At 54.8% G+C, this 18,050-nt stretch overlaps 6 protein-coding genes and 1 non-coding gene across 7 annotated transcripts; 4 read left to right on the top strand and 3 right to left on the bottom strand.

The window, feature by feature from the left end:
• Window positions 1-334: 334 nt before the first annotated feature.
• Window positions 335-2,788, bottom strand: VDBG_07269 (alcohol dehydrogenase; the record flags this gene model as incomplete). The annotated part of the gene is made up of 8 exons (XM_003002652.1): window positions 335-733; window positions 816-1,127; window positions 1,183-1,282; window positions 1,336-1,409; window positions 1,463-1,936; window positions 1,993-2,129; window positions 2,182-2,253; window positions 2,497-2,788. 8 exons carry the CDS (start codon window positions 2,618-2,620, stop codon window positions 335-337), a joined length of 1,692 nt encoding a protein of 563 aa, XP_003002698.1.
• Window positions 2,789-4,206: 1,418 nt separating this feature from the next.
• On the top strand, window positions 4,207-4,870 carry VDBG_07268 (DUF967 domain-containing protein; the record flags this gene model as incomplete). Its single annotated transcript, XM_003002651.1, has 2 exons — window positions 4,207-4,326; window positions 4,388-4,870. The coding sequence occupies 2 exons, from the start codon at window positions 4,207-4,209 to the stop codon at window positions 4,868-4,870; spliced, it is 603 nt and encodes a 200-aa protein (XP_003002697.1).
• A 3,158-nt stretch (window positions 4,871-8,028) lies between these two features.
• On the top strand, window positions 8,029-9,520 carry VDBG_07267 (alpha-amylase A type-3; the record flags this gene model as incomplete). Its single annotated transcript, XM_003002650.1, has 3 exons — window positions 8,029-8,287; window positions 8,342-8,451; window positions 8,501-9,520. The coding sequence occupies 3 exons, from the start codon at window positions 8,029-8,031 to the stop codon at window positions 9,518-9,520; spliced, it is 1,389 nt and encodes a 462-aa protein (XP_003002696.1).
• Window positions 9,521-9,681: 161 nt separating this feature from the next.
• On the bottom strand, window positions 9,682-9,781 carry VDBG_15154. Its single transcript has one exon. It is a non-coding gene; the product is annotated as a tRNA-Ala (tRNA).
• Window positions 9,782-10,347: 566 nt separating this feature from the next.
• VDBG_07266 (conserved hypothetical protein) lies at window positions 10,348-11,479 on the bottom strand (the record flags this gene model as incomplete). Its single annotated transcript, XM_003002649.1, has 2 exons — window positions 10,348-11,274; window positions 11,333-11,479. 2 exons carry the CDS (start codon window positions 11,477-11,479, stop codon window positions 10,348-10,350), a joined length of 1,074 nt encoding a protein of 357 aa, XP_003002695.1.
• A 909-nt stretch (window positions 11,480-12,388) lies between these two features.
• VDBG_07265 (exo-rhamnogalacturonase B) lies at window positions 12,389-13,762 on the top strand (the record flags this gene model as incomplete). Its single annotated transcript, XM_003002648.1, has 1 exon — window positions 12,389-13,762. One exon carries the CDS (start codon window positions 12,389-12,391, stop codon window positions 13,760-13,762), a length of 1,374 nt encoding a protein of 457 aa, XP_003002694.1.
• A 2,062-nt stretch (window positions 13,763-15,824) lies between these two features.
• Window positions 15,825-17,014, top strand: VDBG_07264 (integral membrane protein; the record flags this gene model as incomplete). The annotated part of the gene is made up of 3 exons (XM_003002647.1): window positions 15,825-15,843; window positions 15,928-16,168; window positions 16,228-17,014. 3 exons carry the CDS (start codon window positions 15,825-15,827, stop codon window positions 17,012-17,014), a joined length of 1,047 nt encoding a protein of 348 aa, XP_003002693.1.
• Between the last annotated feature and the right edge of the window lie 1,036 nt (window positions 17,015-18,050).

The raw sequence follows: 18,050 nt of genomic DNA, 5'->3' as shown, positions 1-18,050 counted from the left end.
GAGATTGGGATAGCCATGAAACTCAATATAAGGTACACAATGGAATCGACAGGCTTCATTGTGATGGCACAATGACATGCCATGACATGGCCTCGACTACGGAGGGTTCTCAAAGTCCATGACGTCAATTAATGGTAGAAAGCCAGTCACGACAACTGCAAAGAAGAATATCCATTATTTCCTGCGCCCAACAGCTGGAGATCGCCCCAGGGGAGGATAAAGATTCATCCATGGGAGCATCTAGTACGGGCTACGCAAAACTATCCAAATCCGATCACGAACCCGATCACCTGCTTCGAACATGATGCACCATCACCTTGACGATGTCTTCATCTCAACAATCATCGTAATCCTCGCGAATGAGCTGTGCACCCTTCTCGCCAATCATGAACACAGGCCCAACGATATTGACATCTGGAAGCACCGGGATGATGCTGCAGTCGACGATGCGCAGCCCATCGATACCGTACGGTTTCAGGCGCGCGTCAACAACGCCGCCGTCGTCCTCGCGCCGCATGCGCGCCGTGCCTGAGGCGTGCCAGTTGGGGATCGTGTTGGCCTTGACATACTCGAAGATGGCGTCGTCGTCGTCCGAGCTGACAGCAGCGCCGGGGCTGACCTCGCCGTTGTCGGGGCCGTAGGTGAACTTGGCGAGCTCTGGGTGCGCGAGGATCTTGCGAAGGTACTTGAAGGCCTGGATTGCGATGGCGCGGTCGGCATCGTGCGTATAGTACTGTGTTTGTCAGCCGCTTTCCCTTTTCTCCAAGCCGACCGAAGGCAAGCGTCTCAAGGTGAGATGTTGGGGGATTACTCACGTTGGGGTTGATGTTGGGTGCAGCAGACATGGAGGTTCCCCGGAGAGTGATGTTGCCGCGGGACAGAGCCACCATGCTGCTCGCTGTCAAGGAAATGTACGACTCATTGGCGAGCGGCGTGTAGAACGGGGTCGGCCCGCCGGGGTAGAAGATGGATTCGAACAGATACTCGATGTGAGACTGGTCGCTGAGACCGGCATCTACGACGGCGCCGGCGCCAATATCCCGAAGCTCTTCTTCAGGGAGTCTCTGGAACCCGTTGGTAATGCCTGATGGGGCCGTGTACACTCCAGTGCCGTTGGTGTAGAACTCCTGCTAGGCATCAGTACTCGTTCAACCACGAGGCGAAGCAGACATTGGCACTGACCTCTTGAATGGCTTGCAACAGGTCAAAGTCTGCGTACTGGCTTGTCGAGAACTCGTCGGCAACCGTTGCCATAATGCTGAAGACGCTGTGATCGTCGAGGCTGCGACATCATCAGTCAATGCTGCCATGTTGAGCAGGGTCACTTTCACTCACTGCTGACCGACGTTCTCGTTGATGTAGACAGGTTCGATCCCAAACTTCTCCAGTTCTGCGGCTGGCCCAACTCCCTAACATCACATGTCAGTTCCTGAAGGACTTCTATCGCAGACCGGCGACATACCGAAACCATGAGCAGCTGCGGCGTCTGGAAAGCGCCCATCGACACAACAACCTCCTTGGCCGCATGCACTTGATACATGCGTCCGGAGGGATGATCAAGGAACTGCACACCCGTCGCGCGGGGCTTCTCTCCCTCCGTGTCCCACAGCAGGCTCTGTACCGGCGCATAGTACAGCACGTCGAGGTTGGTCCGATTGATGGCCTTCTTCAGGTATCCGTCGTAGCTGGAGCTGCGCAGCAGATTGGCGTCGAGCGTGGCTGTTCCCTGCTTGACTCCGGTGCTGTTGCCTGTGTTGTAGTCGTGCACGATCGGAATGTTGGCCGCCTCACAGGCGTGCATGAAGGCAATGCCCGTCGGCGGGACAAAGCCCTGGTAAGCGATCTCGAGAGGGCCGTCGCTGTAGGCCGATGGGTCCCACGTCTTGTATGTATTATCGAAACCTTTGGTCTCGTCTTGAGGGTTGAAGTGAGTGCCCTATGCTTGTCAGCCTTCGTTTCGCTTTCCTAGCAAATGAGGCCGTCTTCACATACCTTGATGAAGAGAGGGTATACATCAGCCCAGCTCCAGCCGGGGTTGCCCAGATCTTGCCATCTGTCGTAGACGGTCGATGTACCACGACCATAGTAGAAGCCATTGATTGCGCTGCTGCCGCCAAGACCTCTGCCACCTAGACGGGTCAGCCCCCACATGCATTGATGGAGAGGATGGGTTGGACATACGGTAGTAGGTGAGGATCTTGCCATCGAGGCCCTCTTGGGGCACAGTGTCAAATCGCCAGTCAATGGCAGAGCCTTATTCTTCGTCAATACCCAGAGATCGGTCCACTGTCCCATGGAAGCATACCGGCAAGCAGCTGATTGCCCCCGAGAGGCTTGTAGGCAGCGACAATGCTAGGGTCGGGTCCAGCCTCGAGGACGAGGACGCGATGCTTGCCGGACTCGGTGAGGCGGTTCGCGACCACGAGGCCGGCCGTGCCACCTGAAAACCGTCAGCAACGATCGTTGAGACTACTTGGTAACGCACAGGAATTTTACCTCCAGCAATGATGAAGTCGTACGCCTCCTCGATCTCAGCCCGATCAAGTCCTTGGATGGGGCGGCCAAGAGCTGCTTGAATACCCAGTAGGGCAACAGCCACGGGCAGTGTAGATGAAAGCATACTGAACAATTGGGACGAGCAGCTTCCTCGAAATTCGGACGAACGGCAGGTCTTTGCTAAGGAGCAAGCGAGAGGAGAGATCAGGCAGGTCACTCAATCTTCAGAGAGTCGCAGAGCTACAAGGCGTCTTCAATGCCTCGAATGACGAGAACAAGAGATCCGGACAGACCGAGGATTCAAAGAGGCCTACCACATGCTGCTGAGCAAGAGCACGAGGATCTCCAACTTATAAGCTTGCCCTTCATCATCAACCCCCGGGGCAGCCGACCAAGCTTACGCTTTCCCCGCGCTGACGGCCAAGACGCCTTGCACGTCATCCTAGATTGGTGATGCGCGTTGGATCGAAAGGTCCGGCCAAACAGAAGACAAGCAACGGGAGACAAGTGCGCCTCGCGTCCCGTCTAGGCTCAGCGACAGCACATGCTAGGCAACGCCAGCAACAAGACACGCGGGATGGCTGGGATTAGCCTCGAATTCCCATGCAGCAATTGGAGAGAAACGCCTTGCGGAAAGCTCTGTCTTTCTTTCGCGTGCTTTTACGTCCGAACAATCTACCTCTCCCCGCGTGTTGAGGCATGGTGGGGATCACGGTGTGGGCGGCAAGGCCCGTCAATGGTCGAAAGATGACGCCCGAAGTGGCCGATAGGACGGTGATCGGGGCTAGCGTCGTGCGACGATGACGCTGTTATGGTTGTAACGGGTGGAATCCTTCGCGACATACTCGTACAGATTCGTTGGCCTCATTGGACGTAGGCGGTCGCACCGAACGCCAAAGCTCGACAGGGCGGACGTTGGAGGACGGATGAGAGCGTGGTGCGGCTAAGGGGCCCGGTTGCCTTGAGCTTGAACTTAGAGTTAAGAGCGAGCTAGAAGTCAAGGCTGGGAGAAATGAGGGGAAGCTTGACGCCATGGGTAAGCTCCTATTGATCATGGCTGCCGGAGCAGATCAAGGTTCGGCTGCAGATGGTGGCTGGAAACGGTTCGGTGAGGGCACAGAGACTTGGCGTTGAGCGATGATGTTACTCGGAAGCGTAGGACAAGCCCAGACACTGAGGGATGGAATCTTGAGGGGGCCTCAGATCAGAAGGCTAGGCGTTCCCTTTCCACCGTTCCCCCCCTGATCCTGTTCACGTCGGGCGCTGCCACGCATACCCATACCTTGATCTTCGCTGTCGATCTCGCAGCCTCGGGGAAGGCTTGCGTGTCAAATGATGTACGATGCACGATGTGCCGGTGGGAGGCTGAGTGGATAACCCAGCATGTTGGCTGGGCAAGGCATTATTCCCATTACCATGCCCGAGACCCATGTCACAGATCCAGATCCATTGGTAAAGCATAAAGTTGGATCCGGAATCCGGGCACTTCTACCGCCGCGAAGCAGATCAACGCCTCCCGTCGCCTTGTGGGGGGCAATCCATTCAAAAGGTGGAGATGCTGACGTGACATTGTAGGACGGCCAAATACAGTGTGGCTTGTAGACGAATCTTTTCATTAACTCGCTCATCAGTGAATACCCCCTCTCTCTCTAAACGTTCAGCGTAGCCATCGTATAACAACAAATCACGCACATCCCTCTCAGCGCCATCATGTCGTCGTCTCAGCAAGTCCTTCGCCGTCGGAATGATGCCGGGCACGGAGCCGCCGTGCTGTCCGAAGTCCTCCGCAACCCCGGCAACCCCGCACCCATCACAGCACCACCCTCAACGGTAGGCTTTCCGCCCGTGCCGCGCAGCTCGAACTATCATACATGCTTACACAGACACCCAGGTAGACGCTTTGAAGGAGCATGGCAACACTTATCACTTTGACTCCTTCTCGGTTGTGGATGCCCTCGAGCTTGGCCACCTCCTCCACGCTCGCCTGCATCCCATCGCCGACACGCAGCCCACTCTCATCTCCATTGCGCTGGCGAATACCCAGCAGGTCATCTTCCAGACCGTCACCGGTCGTGGCGTGATGCCCGATAACGAGCGATGGGTCGCGCGCAAGCGGAACAGTGTTCTGCGCTGGGGCGTCAGCTCCTACTTCCTTTCCCTCAAGTACTCCGGCGACGAGGCCGCGTTTGCCGCGAAGTTCGCCATGAGCCCGGAGCAGGCATCCACCTACGCCATCCACGGCGGTGGTGTTCCCATCCGTGTCGCCGGCGTTGAGGGCGTCGTTGCCGTTGTGGTCGTGAGCGGCCTCAAGCAGACCGAGGACCACGGCGTTATCATGGACGTCATTGCTGAGAACTGGGAGGCTGTCAATTAGCTAGCCATATCGACTTAAAGAATTACATTTTCAAGTTGCTTCTGCATTTCCAAGTTACTTCTGAATAATCAGTCATCGGAATAATAGAACTGAAACGAAGAAACGTGGCACTCTGAGCCACCTGAACGTAGCGCAACGTCGTCGACAATTTCAAATTATGGGTTACTACACAAACAGTCTCCTTGCTCAAGAAATCGACGGCATTCAAGCAAGTCCAAAAATGAAAGTTGTCCACCTCAACCAAAGCTAGTTTGCGGGTGCCGCGCCTCATCCGCACATCATGCTGAACATCAAGCTGCGCGCTCAGGTCTAGTAGGATTAATGATATATTCGCAACGTAGGAAATCTTCAGCTCCTTCAACTTGAAAACGTTCTCTAGTTCACTGGGAGGGGCGGTTTGACCGGAGCGGACTCACGACGACCACATGTACTGTAACTCAGATCCGGCAAAAGCCCGTAAATTCGCCAATTGCGGCAAGCCAACACAACAGCGACGTGTTTCTACCGCCGCGATGAGCTTGAAAAAGGAACGATTAGAACTAAGTCCTGTTGGCAAGCGATACAATGGGTGTCAGTTGGGCATATGACTACGCTTGGGATCAATAGTCTTGAGGGTCTACCTCAGCAAGTAGCCGTTGATGCAGTCCTTCGAGAACACACATCATACCGTGCAGAATCATGGAATCTGAACTCAAAGGAATGATCAAAGATTCAGGATGAATCGTCACACGTCATCTTCGACAGGAGCATCATGAAGCTAAATTCTGCGGTCACTTACTGCCGCACCGTCAGTGCCTGGCTTAGAGCAGAGTGAAGAGGTCTTCTACACGTGGTCCACGGGCAATAGATTATAGATTTGGGGTCGTAATACAGCTGAATTCGGGCCCTCCGCAAATAGGGGGCTCTCCGCAGCTCTTATATACGCGTTTTCGTAGTTCTTAGCCCCTGACTAGCCCTCTGATCCGTGGCTCTGCAGGGGTCTCCTGACACGCACGCATCAGCACCTCCTCTCGTCGGCAAACTGCAAAGCAGTAGCTAGGAAATCTTTGTGGGGGTAGGGTTCCCATACAGACCAAATTGTACGAATTCATCTCGAGTCTCCTGCTACTGGCGTTCTTTTTCTTGAATGCATCCTCCATGCCTCAAGATACCAGTGCTTGAGGCCTGACGTGCATGAAAGGACTGTCGGCGATAATCATTGCTATACAAGTTTGCGTATAAAGCCGTGGGTTGATCATCTGACTCATACACTACCTATGTCAACAAATGGGCTTCAGTCGAATAATATCCAGACTTCTAATAAAAACGATCTAGGTTTGTTCTGATGCTATGAGGGCATCATCACAAATGCCGAGAAGTTTGCCGGCCCACAAGAGACAAGCACGGGAATCCTCACTGAATTCTTCAGAGAAGGGCTGATCTAGGTATGAAAGGCATTGAACATATCTCGCCGGATCGCTCTGGTTTCGTAGATCCAGGTGCTTGACGCTTGTAACCAAGTTCCCCTCCCTTCCATGAACATGTCACTCAATGTCACAAACGCATGCATCGTGTGCCCACTGAATGACGACTCAACTCGCAAACGATAGCTGGCTTCGGCCCGAGGCCATCACTTCTTACTCATGGCCAAGAGCGAAGCCTTTCACGCCGCTTGCCTCATCATTGAAATAGCTGACATCTATAGCCGCCATCCGCAAGGCCGCATTCAAGCGTGGAGTTCTCGGCGTCATGTCGGCCGACCTCATGGCCCTCCCGGAAGGTGTCAATCCGCCTTGATTCGTGAGTGCAAATACTGCGCAGCAGTCTGCAGCAGTATTCTGGAAGTGGACCTTATTCCACATCGGTGCTGGCAAGTATGACGCGTTCATCGTTCATAGCAGCATCAAGACTCCCTTTACGACTCGAAAATCCAGGTTCCATCGTCGTTCGGCAGCATATTGAGTCTCGGCGAGGGATCTGCAGGAGCAGGTCGATAATGAGAGAGAGCCTGGACTCTCTGGGCGATGGCTTGGCCCCGTAGAGCTCAGTGCCAAGGCAGCCCAGTTAGCCTCAACGAGGTTGCCAATCCTAGCATAGGCTCTCTCTGCGTCTCAGGGGCTGGAGGATTCGACTTGTCTATGACGACCTCGTCATGTTGGAAGAAGAAATCTTCTCGTCACACGACTGCCTGCCTTCTTAGACTTGAGTTCTCCCGGTGTGGTTCCAGGGACTTGATTTTGGAATTTTCTCTTTTCTCTGTGCAAAAGCCCTATTTGTGCTCATAATCGCACGACTACAGCCAAAAGGGGGATTGACCGGGTAAAAGCCGTCGATTCGGGACATCTGTCCGTGAGGGAGAAATTATGAATGGGACACACAACCCTTTGCAGGTCACATGGCTGAAGCATTACAGAGGCGTCGGAGCCTAGCGGAGTTCTGACGTATGTCTGCATTTCCTGACACTCTGGGGTGCTTTGGTTTTTTTCCTGAAAGCCGACATTTGACAGCTGCCGTTCAAAGCGTCATGGCCCCCCCCCCTGCCGTGGTCACGAATTCCCGCCCCCAAGTCAATAGAATGCGTACCAACACACCACCACGGCACGTGTGGCTGCGACATTGAAATGGTCTCGCGGGTTCAGCAAAGGCCAGAACCACCCCCCTCAAAGTACCCCAGGGTGCCTTACCATGTGGGCGCCATTCTCCAGGCTAGTGAGGGAGGCCTGCCCACCATGTGTTGTCGATCGGCGAGGAAGCGCCGCCTCGGCACTCAGCATCGCCAGGTCCCGAGCCATCTGCGCCCCTCCCCAGAAAACCCCGCATTACCTTCCCCAAGATGGCGCGCTCTTCAAACGGCTGCCCCCTTCGCCGTGCATCTTTTCGACCTGGGGTTCGGCCCGTTGTCGGAAACTAAGCGCATGAAGAAAGGTTCCATGGACGTACTTCGGTCGTAGTGCAGGGCCCCCAAGAGGAGGAACCAAGGCGGCGAGCGGGAGACTGAGACAAGTCATCACTTGGTATCGATCAGTGAGGGTCGTGATCATCTTCGTGGATCATGCGCGTCACGACTACAAAAAGAACTGTACATCATCGTTCAGAATTGAAGTTGTAGGACGGCCAGGCTTCGACTCGCACATCAGGCAACACTCGAATCTCATCAGCGACAAGGCATCACCATCATCATGAGGATTTCCGCCTTGTTCGTCTCGGCGCTGCAGCTCGTGGCGAGCGTCCAGGCTGCCAGCACCGCAGAGTGGAAGACGCGCAGCATCTACTTCGTCTTGACGGACCGTATTGCTCGCAGCAGCACTGACACGGGCGGCAATGCATGTGGTAACCTCGGAAACTACTGTGGCGGCACGTTCCGTGGATTGCAGTCGAAACTCGACTACATCCAGGGCATGGGTTTCGATGCCATATGGATCACTCCCGTCGTTGCCAGTGAGTAGTCCTCGTTCATCGGGGCACCCAGAGCCAATGCTGACAAGACCTCAGACACCCCTGGAGGCTATCACGGCTACTGGGCCCAGGACCTGTACTCGATCAACTCCAACCTCGGCACTGCCGATGATTTGAAGAGTCTTGTCAATGCTGCACACGCAAAGGTTTGAAGGTGTTCCCCCCGCAACGCTTCCTTTACTTACGGTTCTGTAGAACATGTTCGTTATGGTCGACGTGGTCGCCAACCACATGGGCCAGGGATCTATCAGCAACTTGCGCCCGGAGCCGCTGAACCAGGCCAGCTCATACCATTCAGACTGCCAGATCAACTATAACAACCAAAACAGCGTCGAGAACTGCCGCATCGCTGGTCTCCCGGACATCAACACCAGCAACCCCGCTCTCCGCACCCTGCTCCAGAACTGGATCGGCTGGCTCGTTGAGGAGTTTGGCTTTGACGGTATCCGCATCGATACGGTCAAGCATGTTGAGAAGGACTTCTGGCCGCCCTTCACCTGGGCTTCAGGCGTCTACTCGCTCGGCGAAGTCTTCGACGGCAACCCAGACTACCTCGCCGGCTACAACAATCTCATGAGCGGCCTGCTGAACTACGGCGTCTACTATCCGATGAACCGATTCTACCAGCAGAAGAGTGCATCGCCTCAGGAGCTCGTTGACATGCAGAACCGACTCAGCAACATCGTCAGCGACCCCACAGCCTGGGCTACCTTCCTCGACAACCACGACAACCCGCGCTGGCTCAACCAGAAGAACGACCAGACACTACTGCAAAATGCCCTCGCCTATGTCATCCTGGCGCGTGGCGTGCCCATCGTGTACTATGGTACTGAGCAGGGCTACGGTGGCGGCAATGACCCTGCGAACCGCGAGGACCTTTGGAGGAGTGGCTTCAACACGAACTCTAATCTCTACCAGGCCATTGCCAAGCTCAACCGTGCGAAGAAGAACGCTGGTGGTCTGGCCGGTAACGACCAGGTCAACCTGCAGGTCTGGACCAACGCATACGCGTGGAGCCGCGCCGGAGGCGATCTCGTTGTGCTGACAACGAACTATGGATCAAGCCGCAACAGCGAATACTGCTTCAACACGCAGAGGCCGAACACGACATGGAATGATGTTTTTGGAACTGGTACCTACACCTCGAATGGATCAGGCCAAGTCTGCGTCCAGATTAGGAACGGTCTGCCCGTGGTGTTGGCTATCAGGCGCTGATGAGCAGGATTGTGCTCGCCTGAATGTAAATAGTGGGCGGTAAATAGGGCAGAGATGCCACGATTGTGCCCGATCGGAAGAACATATGAATGAATGAGAATGCATGTCACGGAATGAGACCCTGACCTCCAAAAATAGGAGGCTCGCGTGAACAAAAAGGATGGACAATGCGCGAATCGAACGCGCGACCTTCAGCAGATAGTATCTCACGATATCTCGTTTTGATGCTAAGCAGACGTTATACCACTAAACCAATCGCCCTTGTTTGATGACAAATCAGTTCATTTGCTCATTCATGTCGGCGGCATCGTAGTGGTGAGCTGGTTTGTTGTGGATCAAATTCTTCATTTAGGTTGGTCGGAGTGATTTAAGTTTGTGGGTTGAATCATGGGGCACGGCGCAGCCGAAGTTTATTAGCGAAGGCTCTCTGGGCAGGAATACTGTCTTGGGCCGTTCCAAATATCAGAATACCCTGCGATGTATGCGTTGTGCGTTACCCGGGTAAAAGGATGAAGAGGGAAAAGGCATTGACGGTTGGGGTGTTGTTGGTAGGAAACAGTACAAGTTGGGCAGCTGGTGAAGGAAGTGCTTGCTGCTAAGGGAATGAGACGCCCTTGTCACTCCCTCGTACTGCATCTCAGAAACGGCTCGAGGAATGCGCATGGCGGTGTGCGGCGAATGGGAGTCGAAATAGGTTAGGGAACAGAGAATGAGGGTGTAAGAAGCCTTGGGTATATGAGAGATAATATGAACAAGACTCGTCGCGAGAGATACGAGTTATATGTCGCGGTCAGCATGACCATTCGCTGCCCTATATGCCGACTACTTCACGAGGTTGCGAATGCTTCGGCCGCGAACAAGAGAATTTCGTCGTTGAAGCGAGCCGGCTCTTCATAAAAAAGCCAGTGCCCAGAGTCAAAGACAGATGCCTTAGCCAAGTTGGGTCTCCTCGCGTTAGCCCGCCGGACCGTCTCCATCATACCCTCAAGCGGGAAGCACCCGGTGCGCTTTCCCATCATGACCAGCGTCGGCTTCGTGATAAGCTCAATGGCCTCACGGTGGTCATACCGCGTGTGATCTGCAAGCAGCCTCGCTAGCCAGACAGGGTCGCACTGTGCGCTGGTTTGGGTGAAGAAATCCATGTCTAATTTCCGCATTTCGGGACTGATCTGATCCTCAAGGGCAGGAGCGTGGAGATAGCCGAGGCAGCCTTCCGCAAGACCTTTGTGAGCGGCATCCGTGTCCTCAATCCAGGACTTCTGGGCTTGCAGCATAGATGCTTCGTCGAAGCAGCCAAGGTGGGCTCTGGACTCATCCCACGCACCAAACGCCGACCTATCCTGCAGCGGGGCCTGGTCAACAAATACGTAGCCAGCGAAGTCCTCAGGCCCGAAGAGCTCGACATAGGTCCAGAGCACGGCAGCGCCGATGGAGCACCCGACGGGCAAGAAGCGAACCCCAGGGGCAGCTTTTTTCAGATGAGCCAGAAGCTCTCGGAGATCAACGGCAAGACGGGCGACATGGTAGCCACCAGTGGTGCGACCTGAACGGCCGTGGCCTCGCATGTCGGGCGCGATGATCCAGTTGTTCTCGCAGAGAGAGGCGAAATTGCGAACAAAGTATTCGCTTGAGCCGCTGAAGCCGTGCATCAAGACGATGGCGGCATCTTGATCTTGTGCTTCTAGGAGAGGCACGCTCGTCTGGAAGCTAAGGCGGCAGCCGTCATTGGCGGTAACAGTGTCGTATTCCATCGTCTAGTGGTAGTAGTTTTGCGGTCTCTCGACAGAGCTTTGGCGATTGACGTCGACGGACGCGAGGTTGTGTAGGGACGCAGACGCGTTCTAAGCGGCGTGATGCCGCGGGGTATTGTTCTGATACGTGCATTAAGCTGGTGCCACAGGTTGGATTCTCGCATATTGGTGAACTCGTGGCCAGGAGATCATGAATCTCTGACGTCATTAATGAGAAGAGAGCCCAAATACCTGTGTGGAATGCCATCTCATCTACCTTAGATATGATGTGCTCGACACGCATTGAGGATGTTCCAAGAAAGGTTATGCCAAGGTTGTAGATCAATGCTTGGTTTGAACAAGCTCATGTCCACGACTCTCTAGCATGGTTCGTTGCCGATTAGAACAGCATCTGAAGACCTGCCGACGGTGCTGAGCGACGAGTGCGGGGTTAATTGGGGGAGTTGGAAGGTGCTCTGGACATGGCAGCGACGTCCCGCCGACACAACCTGCGCACCCGCACCCTAGACTTCACTTCCTTCATAAGTCATTGCTGCTGTTCATTCTGGTACCGATGGTTTATTTCAGTTAAACTTCCGAGGAAGAGCGCAGGGGGCCAAAGGGATTGACCGTCTCTTGAGGAAACGAAAAAATGACGCGCGGCTTTCGGTATTCAAGGGAGAATGTCCAAGGTCGCAAAAGGGGGCGCTTCGATAAGCAGCTTTGGGTGACGGGAGGCAAGGACACTATAGGCAGGGCCAACACCTATGGCTAGTTCGATGGACAGGGCAGCAATGATAGGGATGGCTAGTGGGTCGGTGCTGTACTTATGGGGGGCTCCAGGTGGTATGCTCCCTGAGAATCATAGAGGGCAGGTGCATTTAGGCAGAAGTTTAGATGGCTTCTGTAAACGAGGTTCCTCGACTAAAGCCAATTTGAGCGGCGGATGGAACTCTGAAGTACCTCAGGTAGCTTTAGCCAGTCGCTCCCATTTTCTTCCAATACGTCTGAACTTGGTGCGGTTGACACAAATGGAAGGGAAAACCTCGAAGCCATCTATTGTTGGGTCACAGCGTCAGCGTCTTGGCATATCTCGGTCAGAATCACTGCCATGCATCGCTTGCCGATGAGTTTCTTGATGGCGGCTTCGGCCGCCGCTTCAGTCCTCCGATTCTCTCCTTCCATCCTTCCCAGTCTTCCCCATGACCCTCTACCAGCGGTTCGCGTGCCAACAAAGGCCTACTGGGTGGAAAAGGCGGCCCTCGAAGGCCGCCAAGTCTGTCATATCAAGCCAGATCCTCATGGCGGTGACGACGCCCCTGCCATTCTCGAGGCGTTCAACCACAAATGCCGATACAAGAGCATCATTATCCTGCCAGGTCCTCTGTATCACATCAACACGCCGATGAACACTACCAGCCTGGAGGACGTTTTTATCGAGCAGTATGGACGTCTCCTATGGTCCAACGACGTCGACTACTGGCTCTCCGCATCGATGCCCATCAACTTTCAGAATCAGAGCACAGTCTGGAATTTCGGTGGTGACCGTGTTGTCTGGCAGGGTCATGGCTCCGGCACCATGGACGGCAACGGCCAGGTCTGGTATGACTGGGCGCGAGGCCGCGGCAACCTCGCGCACCGTCCGATGAACATCAACATCAAGGGACTTCGCGACTCGGTGCTCAAGGGCCTGCGCTTCGTGCAGTCCCAGATGTGGACAATGACAATCCAGCACTCCTCGCACGTGCTGCTCGAAGATATCTATGTCAACAGCACGTCGCGTTCTGAGTACAACACACTCAACACAGACGGCGCTGACACGATGTACTCGGATCACATCACGTTTCGGCGTTGGCGTGTTGCCAATGGCGATGACGCCATTGCCCTCAAGGCCAACTCGACCAATATCTCTGTGTACGACTCCGAGTTCTGGCACAGCACGGGCATCGCCGTGGGCTCCGTGGGCCAGTTCGTCGGTCAGCACGAGCACATTGAGAACTTTCATGTCCGCAACGTCACCATGCACAACGTCAGCCGGGCGTGTCACTTTAAGACGTGGACAGGGCGGCAGCTCGGGTACCCGCCCAACGGCGGCGGAGGCGGGACGGGCCACGCGCGAAACATCGTGTTCGAGGACATCACGCTCGACGGGACGCGTGCGACACCGCTGCACATATGGCAGTGCGAGTCGTACAACGGACACGCCGGCCAGGAGTGCGACACTTCCCGGTTCAAGATCTCAGATGTCCTCTGGCGGCGGTTCAAGGGAACGACAGGCGCGGGAGTTGATAGAGCAGGGTGGTTCAGGTGCAGCGCCGGAGCGGGCGGCTGTAGCAACGTGACGATTGAAGATTGGGATGTTCGGACTGCGGGCAGAAACAGCCTTCTGAACAAGTGGTACTGCGAGAACGTCAGCGACAATGTTGGGTTTCGTTGCGAGGGTGGGGGAGAGAAAGGTCCCAGTGCGAGGGTGCCTTTTGAAGACAAGGAATGGACCCAGGCGGAACTTTAGAGGCCGCGTCGTTGTGTGCTGGGCCTTCCATGATCGAGATAGACGAAGACCAGGCACGTGCGCTGTGCTGGGCAGCGTGGGCGCTTCGGTTTGCAGAGCTTGATGACAAGTAATGTGATGAGGAGGTTTTGCAAATACGTAGTTCGCCAGGCTGTGGAACGAAGTCATGATCTCCCTTGACCAGAGCCCGACTGTGGTTTCTATTGTCTTGGTGTTATGGGGCCGTGGCGGCCCAGGCGTAGTGGCATGATGCCCTTTGCCGCTTACTCACTGCCGTTTCGTACCTGGATCCAGGTACCTGCCCGACAGGTTAAATCGATTTATCGCTTCCGCAAACTCCCATGCCAGTCGTCGCCTCGTTCGCGACTGTCGGGCCTTTGAGGCTCCCGGTCCTCAGACGAAGCATAACTTCAAATGCGCCGCGGGACCGAGAACCTAAACCAAGAGCGAGTCACCTCTAATGATCCCCCGCCGGTACCGCCCCAGAACAACAACCCGCCGGATCCGCGGAACTGCAGCTGAAATGGCGAACCCTCGTACGACGCACGCGCCCGTCCAATGGGCTCGGCCTGCAATCAGGATTGCTCGGCCGTCAGCACAAGCCCGCAGCAAAGAGGCACGATGATCATGTCGGGATCAGCAGAGAAGCATTGTGCCGGCCGGTATCTTCGGTGATGAGAACGTAACCCTCCGACAAGCATGGATTAGGCGCCTTGGCGTCGATTATCCTCCTGACACGAACCCATCTGTCGTTGAAGCATACATTACAACATGTTCGTTGGCGATCTTGGCACATCGATGAGAAGGAAAGCTCCGAACGGCTGGGATACGCGGGACGCCCGGTGCGCTACCGGGCACCATCACCTGATTATTGATGGGAGAGAATATGGGAAGCCGCTGGCTGTCTCAGTGGAAAGACAAGTAACGGTCGACTCAAGGAGGAAGGCGTCCACGTGTGGAACGGCAAGGGGCTGAGCTCTTCCAGCGTATTTAGTGGAGGGTTGTGCTCCGTGGCGATTGGCTTTCGGCAGTAGCCTTGGAGGGGGTTGCGGTGTGGAGAAGGACCCACGGCCAACTGCCCTGGTCGCTGCCATTTCCTATCGCGTGTCATGGTGTTTGCACTTTCATGGTTTACTCTCCGGACTCTCTTCCAACAATCTGATGCCCGAAGAGAGGCGCCTCCTACCTATTCATGGGATCGAGGATCAGCAGACGCGGTTCTCGGTAGCTATTCGCGTAAGAGAGCTGTTCCACCGCGCCTTCTCGGCCTCTCGGCTCATTCCACGACGTTGCTTCCAGTACTAGATTAAGAGGGTGGGTGGATGAACCCTCGCTGATCGCAGGCCATGCTTTCCTTATGACTACGCCGCTCCATGATCGCCAGCCTCACCTCATCACATCTTACCTAGGGCCGTCCCCTCACCTCAGCTGGGAGACTTCCAATGCAATTCGCAACGCGGGCCAATGGTGGATGTGCAGTGAAGATTCAGAGAGAGTGACCACCTGCACATGATGGTAACACAGCATCCACCGTCAGATTGGGCCGACCAAGTTAAGTACAAGCCGAGCATCACTCGAATCAAGCTGCCAAGCCATTCGTAGGCTTTGCATCAAGCCCCCGGCCACCAGGCTGTGCCTGTGCTTTTCTGTTGGCCGAGGGCTCTGCCTGCCATCCTAATTCTTCGTCCCGATCCGTCTCCAGTGTTCCACTTCCTCTTCTTTGCCCTTTTCACTGCTATCTTATTTAACGTCTGGCCGCCCAGACACCGCCAAGCCTATCTCGCCGTTTGATTCCATGGCATTGTCTTGGTTGTTCGTTGCTTCTCGCCCTCCTTCCCGACGAAAGTTCCCTCTTCCGGGTCCTCTGGTTTCTTGTTTTGCTTGAAGAGCTATCCAGCACTCCTTGTCTTCTGTGTACCATTGGAGGCTGCGTCTCTTTCGCTCATTCTCTCTCCTGCCCCTGTCTTGCCTGGCGGCGGATGCCATTAGGTCTTTGACGACAGGCGGCCACCGCATCGGTACCTGACTCCAGTCTGGACCTCGCACCACTCCACGCTTGGCCATGTCCTCCCCCACGAGCGGTATGAAGAACGCCGCCGAACCTGGCTGTCAGCATCCCCCACCCTCCTTTCTCTGCCAGGCCAAGCTAATAGTTGCCCGTCTAGTCATCATCGCTGCTTTTACTGTTGGCGCTCTGGTCAACCGACGTCGAGCCAGACGCGGCGATGAGGAGAAGCGGCTCACCTCTGCCGAGCAATCTCCACCTCTCGAACCCTCCAGTCCAGAATTGGATGATGCCGAATACCTCGAACAGCGATGTCACACACAAGAGCTTAACCTCTTCTCCCGCTTCCTTCGCGCCTTTCCGTTTCTCGTCGAGATCTGGTACTGGAACTTGACGTATTGGTAAGGATCTGCCGAGACCCGAATACACATTATGCTATCCACTAACGCCTTACATCTAGGATCTACCAACTGATGCGTGCCTTTTCTGCGAGAATGATAGCGGGCAATAAGGGCGTCTTCATGCGTGCACAATACCACGCCCTCTCTATTCTCTCCTTCGAGCAGACTCTCGGCATCGCCATTGAGCAACCGCTACAGGCATATATCCTCAAGAACCACCCCAACATCATGGCCGTCTTTGCTCGCATCTACTACTCCCACATATGTCTTGGTATCGTTTTCCTCATATATACTTACACCTACCTCACACCTTCTATCTTTCAGCGTATTCGCCGCACCATCGCGCTCAACAACTACATAGCATTCGTCATCTTGACAACCTGGCGCTGCATGCCTCCACGTCTGCTCCCAGAGGAGTACGGGTTCATTGACGTGCTTCATGGTGGTTCTCATGGCGGTTCTGCGTGGACTTCGAACCGCTTCCAACTTACCATCGCCGCCATGCCATCACTTCACTTTGGCACTTCCCTGTTTCTCGCCGTCACTCTGGTGCGATTCTCACCGCACAGGCCTCTACGTGTACTAGCCCCTTTCTGGCCCATGGCCATGCTGCTAACCATCGTCTCGACCGCCAATCACTTTCTCCTCGATGCCGCCGTCGGTGCCTGTGTGCCCCTCGTAGGCTGGCGCTACAACCGGGCCATGCTTCGGTTGAAACCCATACAGGACTGCGTGCTTCGTTGCTTGAATATCGAATACCCAGATGACCCCTATGGTCGTGAAATCGGTCAGCCGCGAAAGGGGATCTTGACACCAAGCCGCGGACCCGGTCGCTTCGTGGATTAGAGGGAATAGCCTACGCTTTTGATTTCTCAGTCAGATTACGGGTGTTTGAATTGTATGTTACTTTGATCACTGCCACGGTCTCTGACCGTTGAACGTCTCGTCCAAATGCTCCATTATTTTGTGCCTTGTTACCGCATCTTGCAGAAGGCGATGGAACTGTCTATCGGAGACTGTCAATGCGACGGTCAGAAGGGATGTGTGGAAAGCACTAGGTCAAGAGAGCAAGCGATGCGGATGGAGATAGACGGTCCTTTGGTGCACTTGCCTCGACAAAGATCCCCAGAGGGCAGACATGGATCCGATTTTGCCACAGTGCCGAGGTGCCACGAACTCCCTCTTGCTGTCACTTGTGTGGCTATGAACTTTGCAAGGATTACGTCTTGGCTTTGCCATGGATGTCTAGTGATCGATCTCTTGGACCATATCAAGGCTCTTGGTGATGCTTTGTGGCCACCATTCAGGTCGCTGTGGATTGTAGAAAATCGGCAGGTGCTTTACAGTACCGCACCTGCTCAGTCTTTACACTTGTTCGCTATTATTTGATGAGGACAAGAGGTGACCAAGAACTGAGGCTCAGAACATTAGCGGAATAGTCACAAGCATCAGCCCGGGACCTGTGGCCACGAAACCATATCTTGCAATCGTCACTCACAATAATACCGAGCATTCCAGGGCGCTGATGCAGCATTAAGCCCAAATCCATTGAGACACATTGTATTCCTTTCAAGGTGTTTGTCTACATCATGTTCTATTAGTGCGTCCGCCTGTTTACGATCGCGAGGTCACCGCGCTCAGGGCCGCTTTTCTGGCTTGCAAGCAACGCATCGTCGCCGAGGCTCGCGCGCATGCCCGCGGCGGATGTTTCATCAAGTTCTACCGTAACTTCCATATAATCACGAGGAGAATTCTTTAAGCCCTTCTCAGACCACAGACTGCAAGTTTCTTTTAACGCAGCACACGTCAGTCACTTTGACTCTCTGAACTTGTCCACCATTCACCCGGCTCTCTGTGAGCACGTGAGAGATATCGGAATCAT

The sequence above is a fragment of the Verticillium alfalfae genome, genomic scaffold (genome assembly GCF_000150825.1).
Source record: "Verticillium alfalfae VaMs.102 supercont1.9 genomic scaffold, whole genome shotgun sequence".
Lineage (NCBI taxonomy): Eukaryota > Fungi > Ascomycota > Sordariomycetes > Glomerellales > Plectosphaerellaceae > Verticillium > Verticillium alfalfae.
This window is presented reverse-complemented; position numbering and strand designations above follow the sequence as displayed.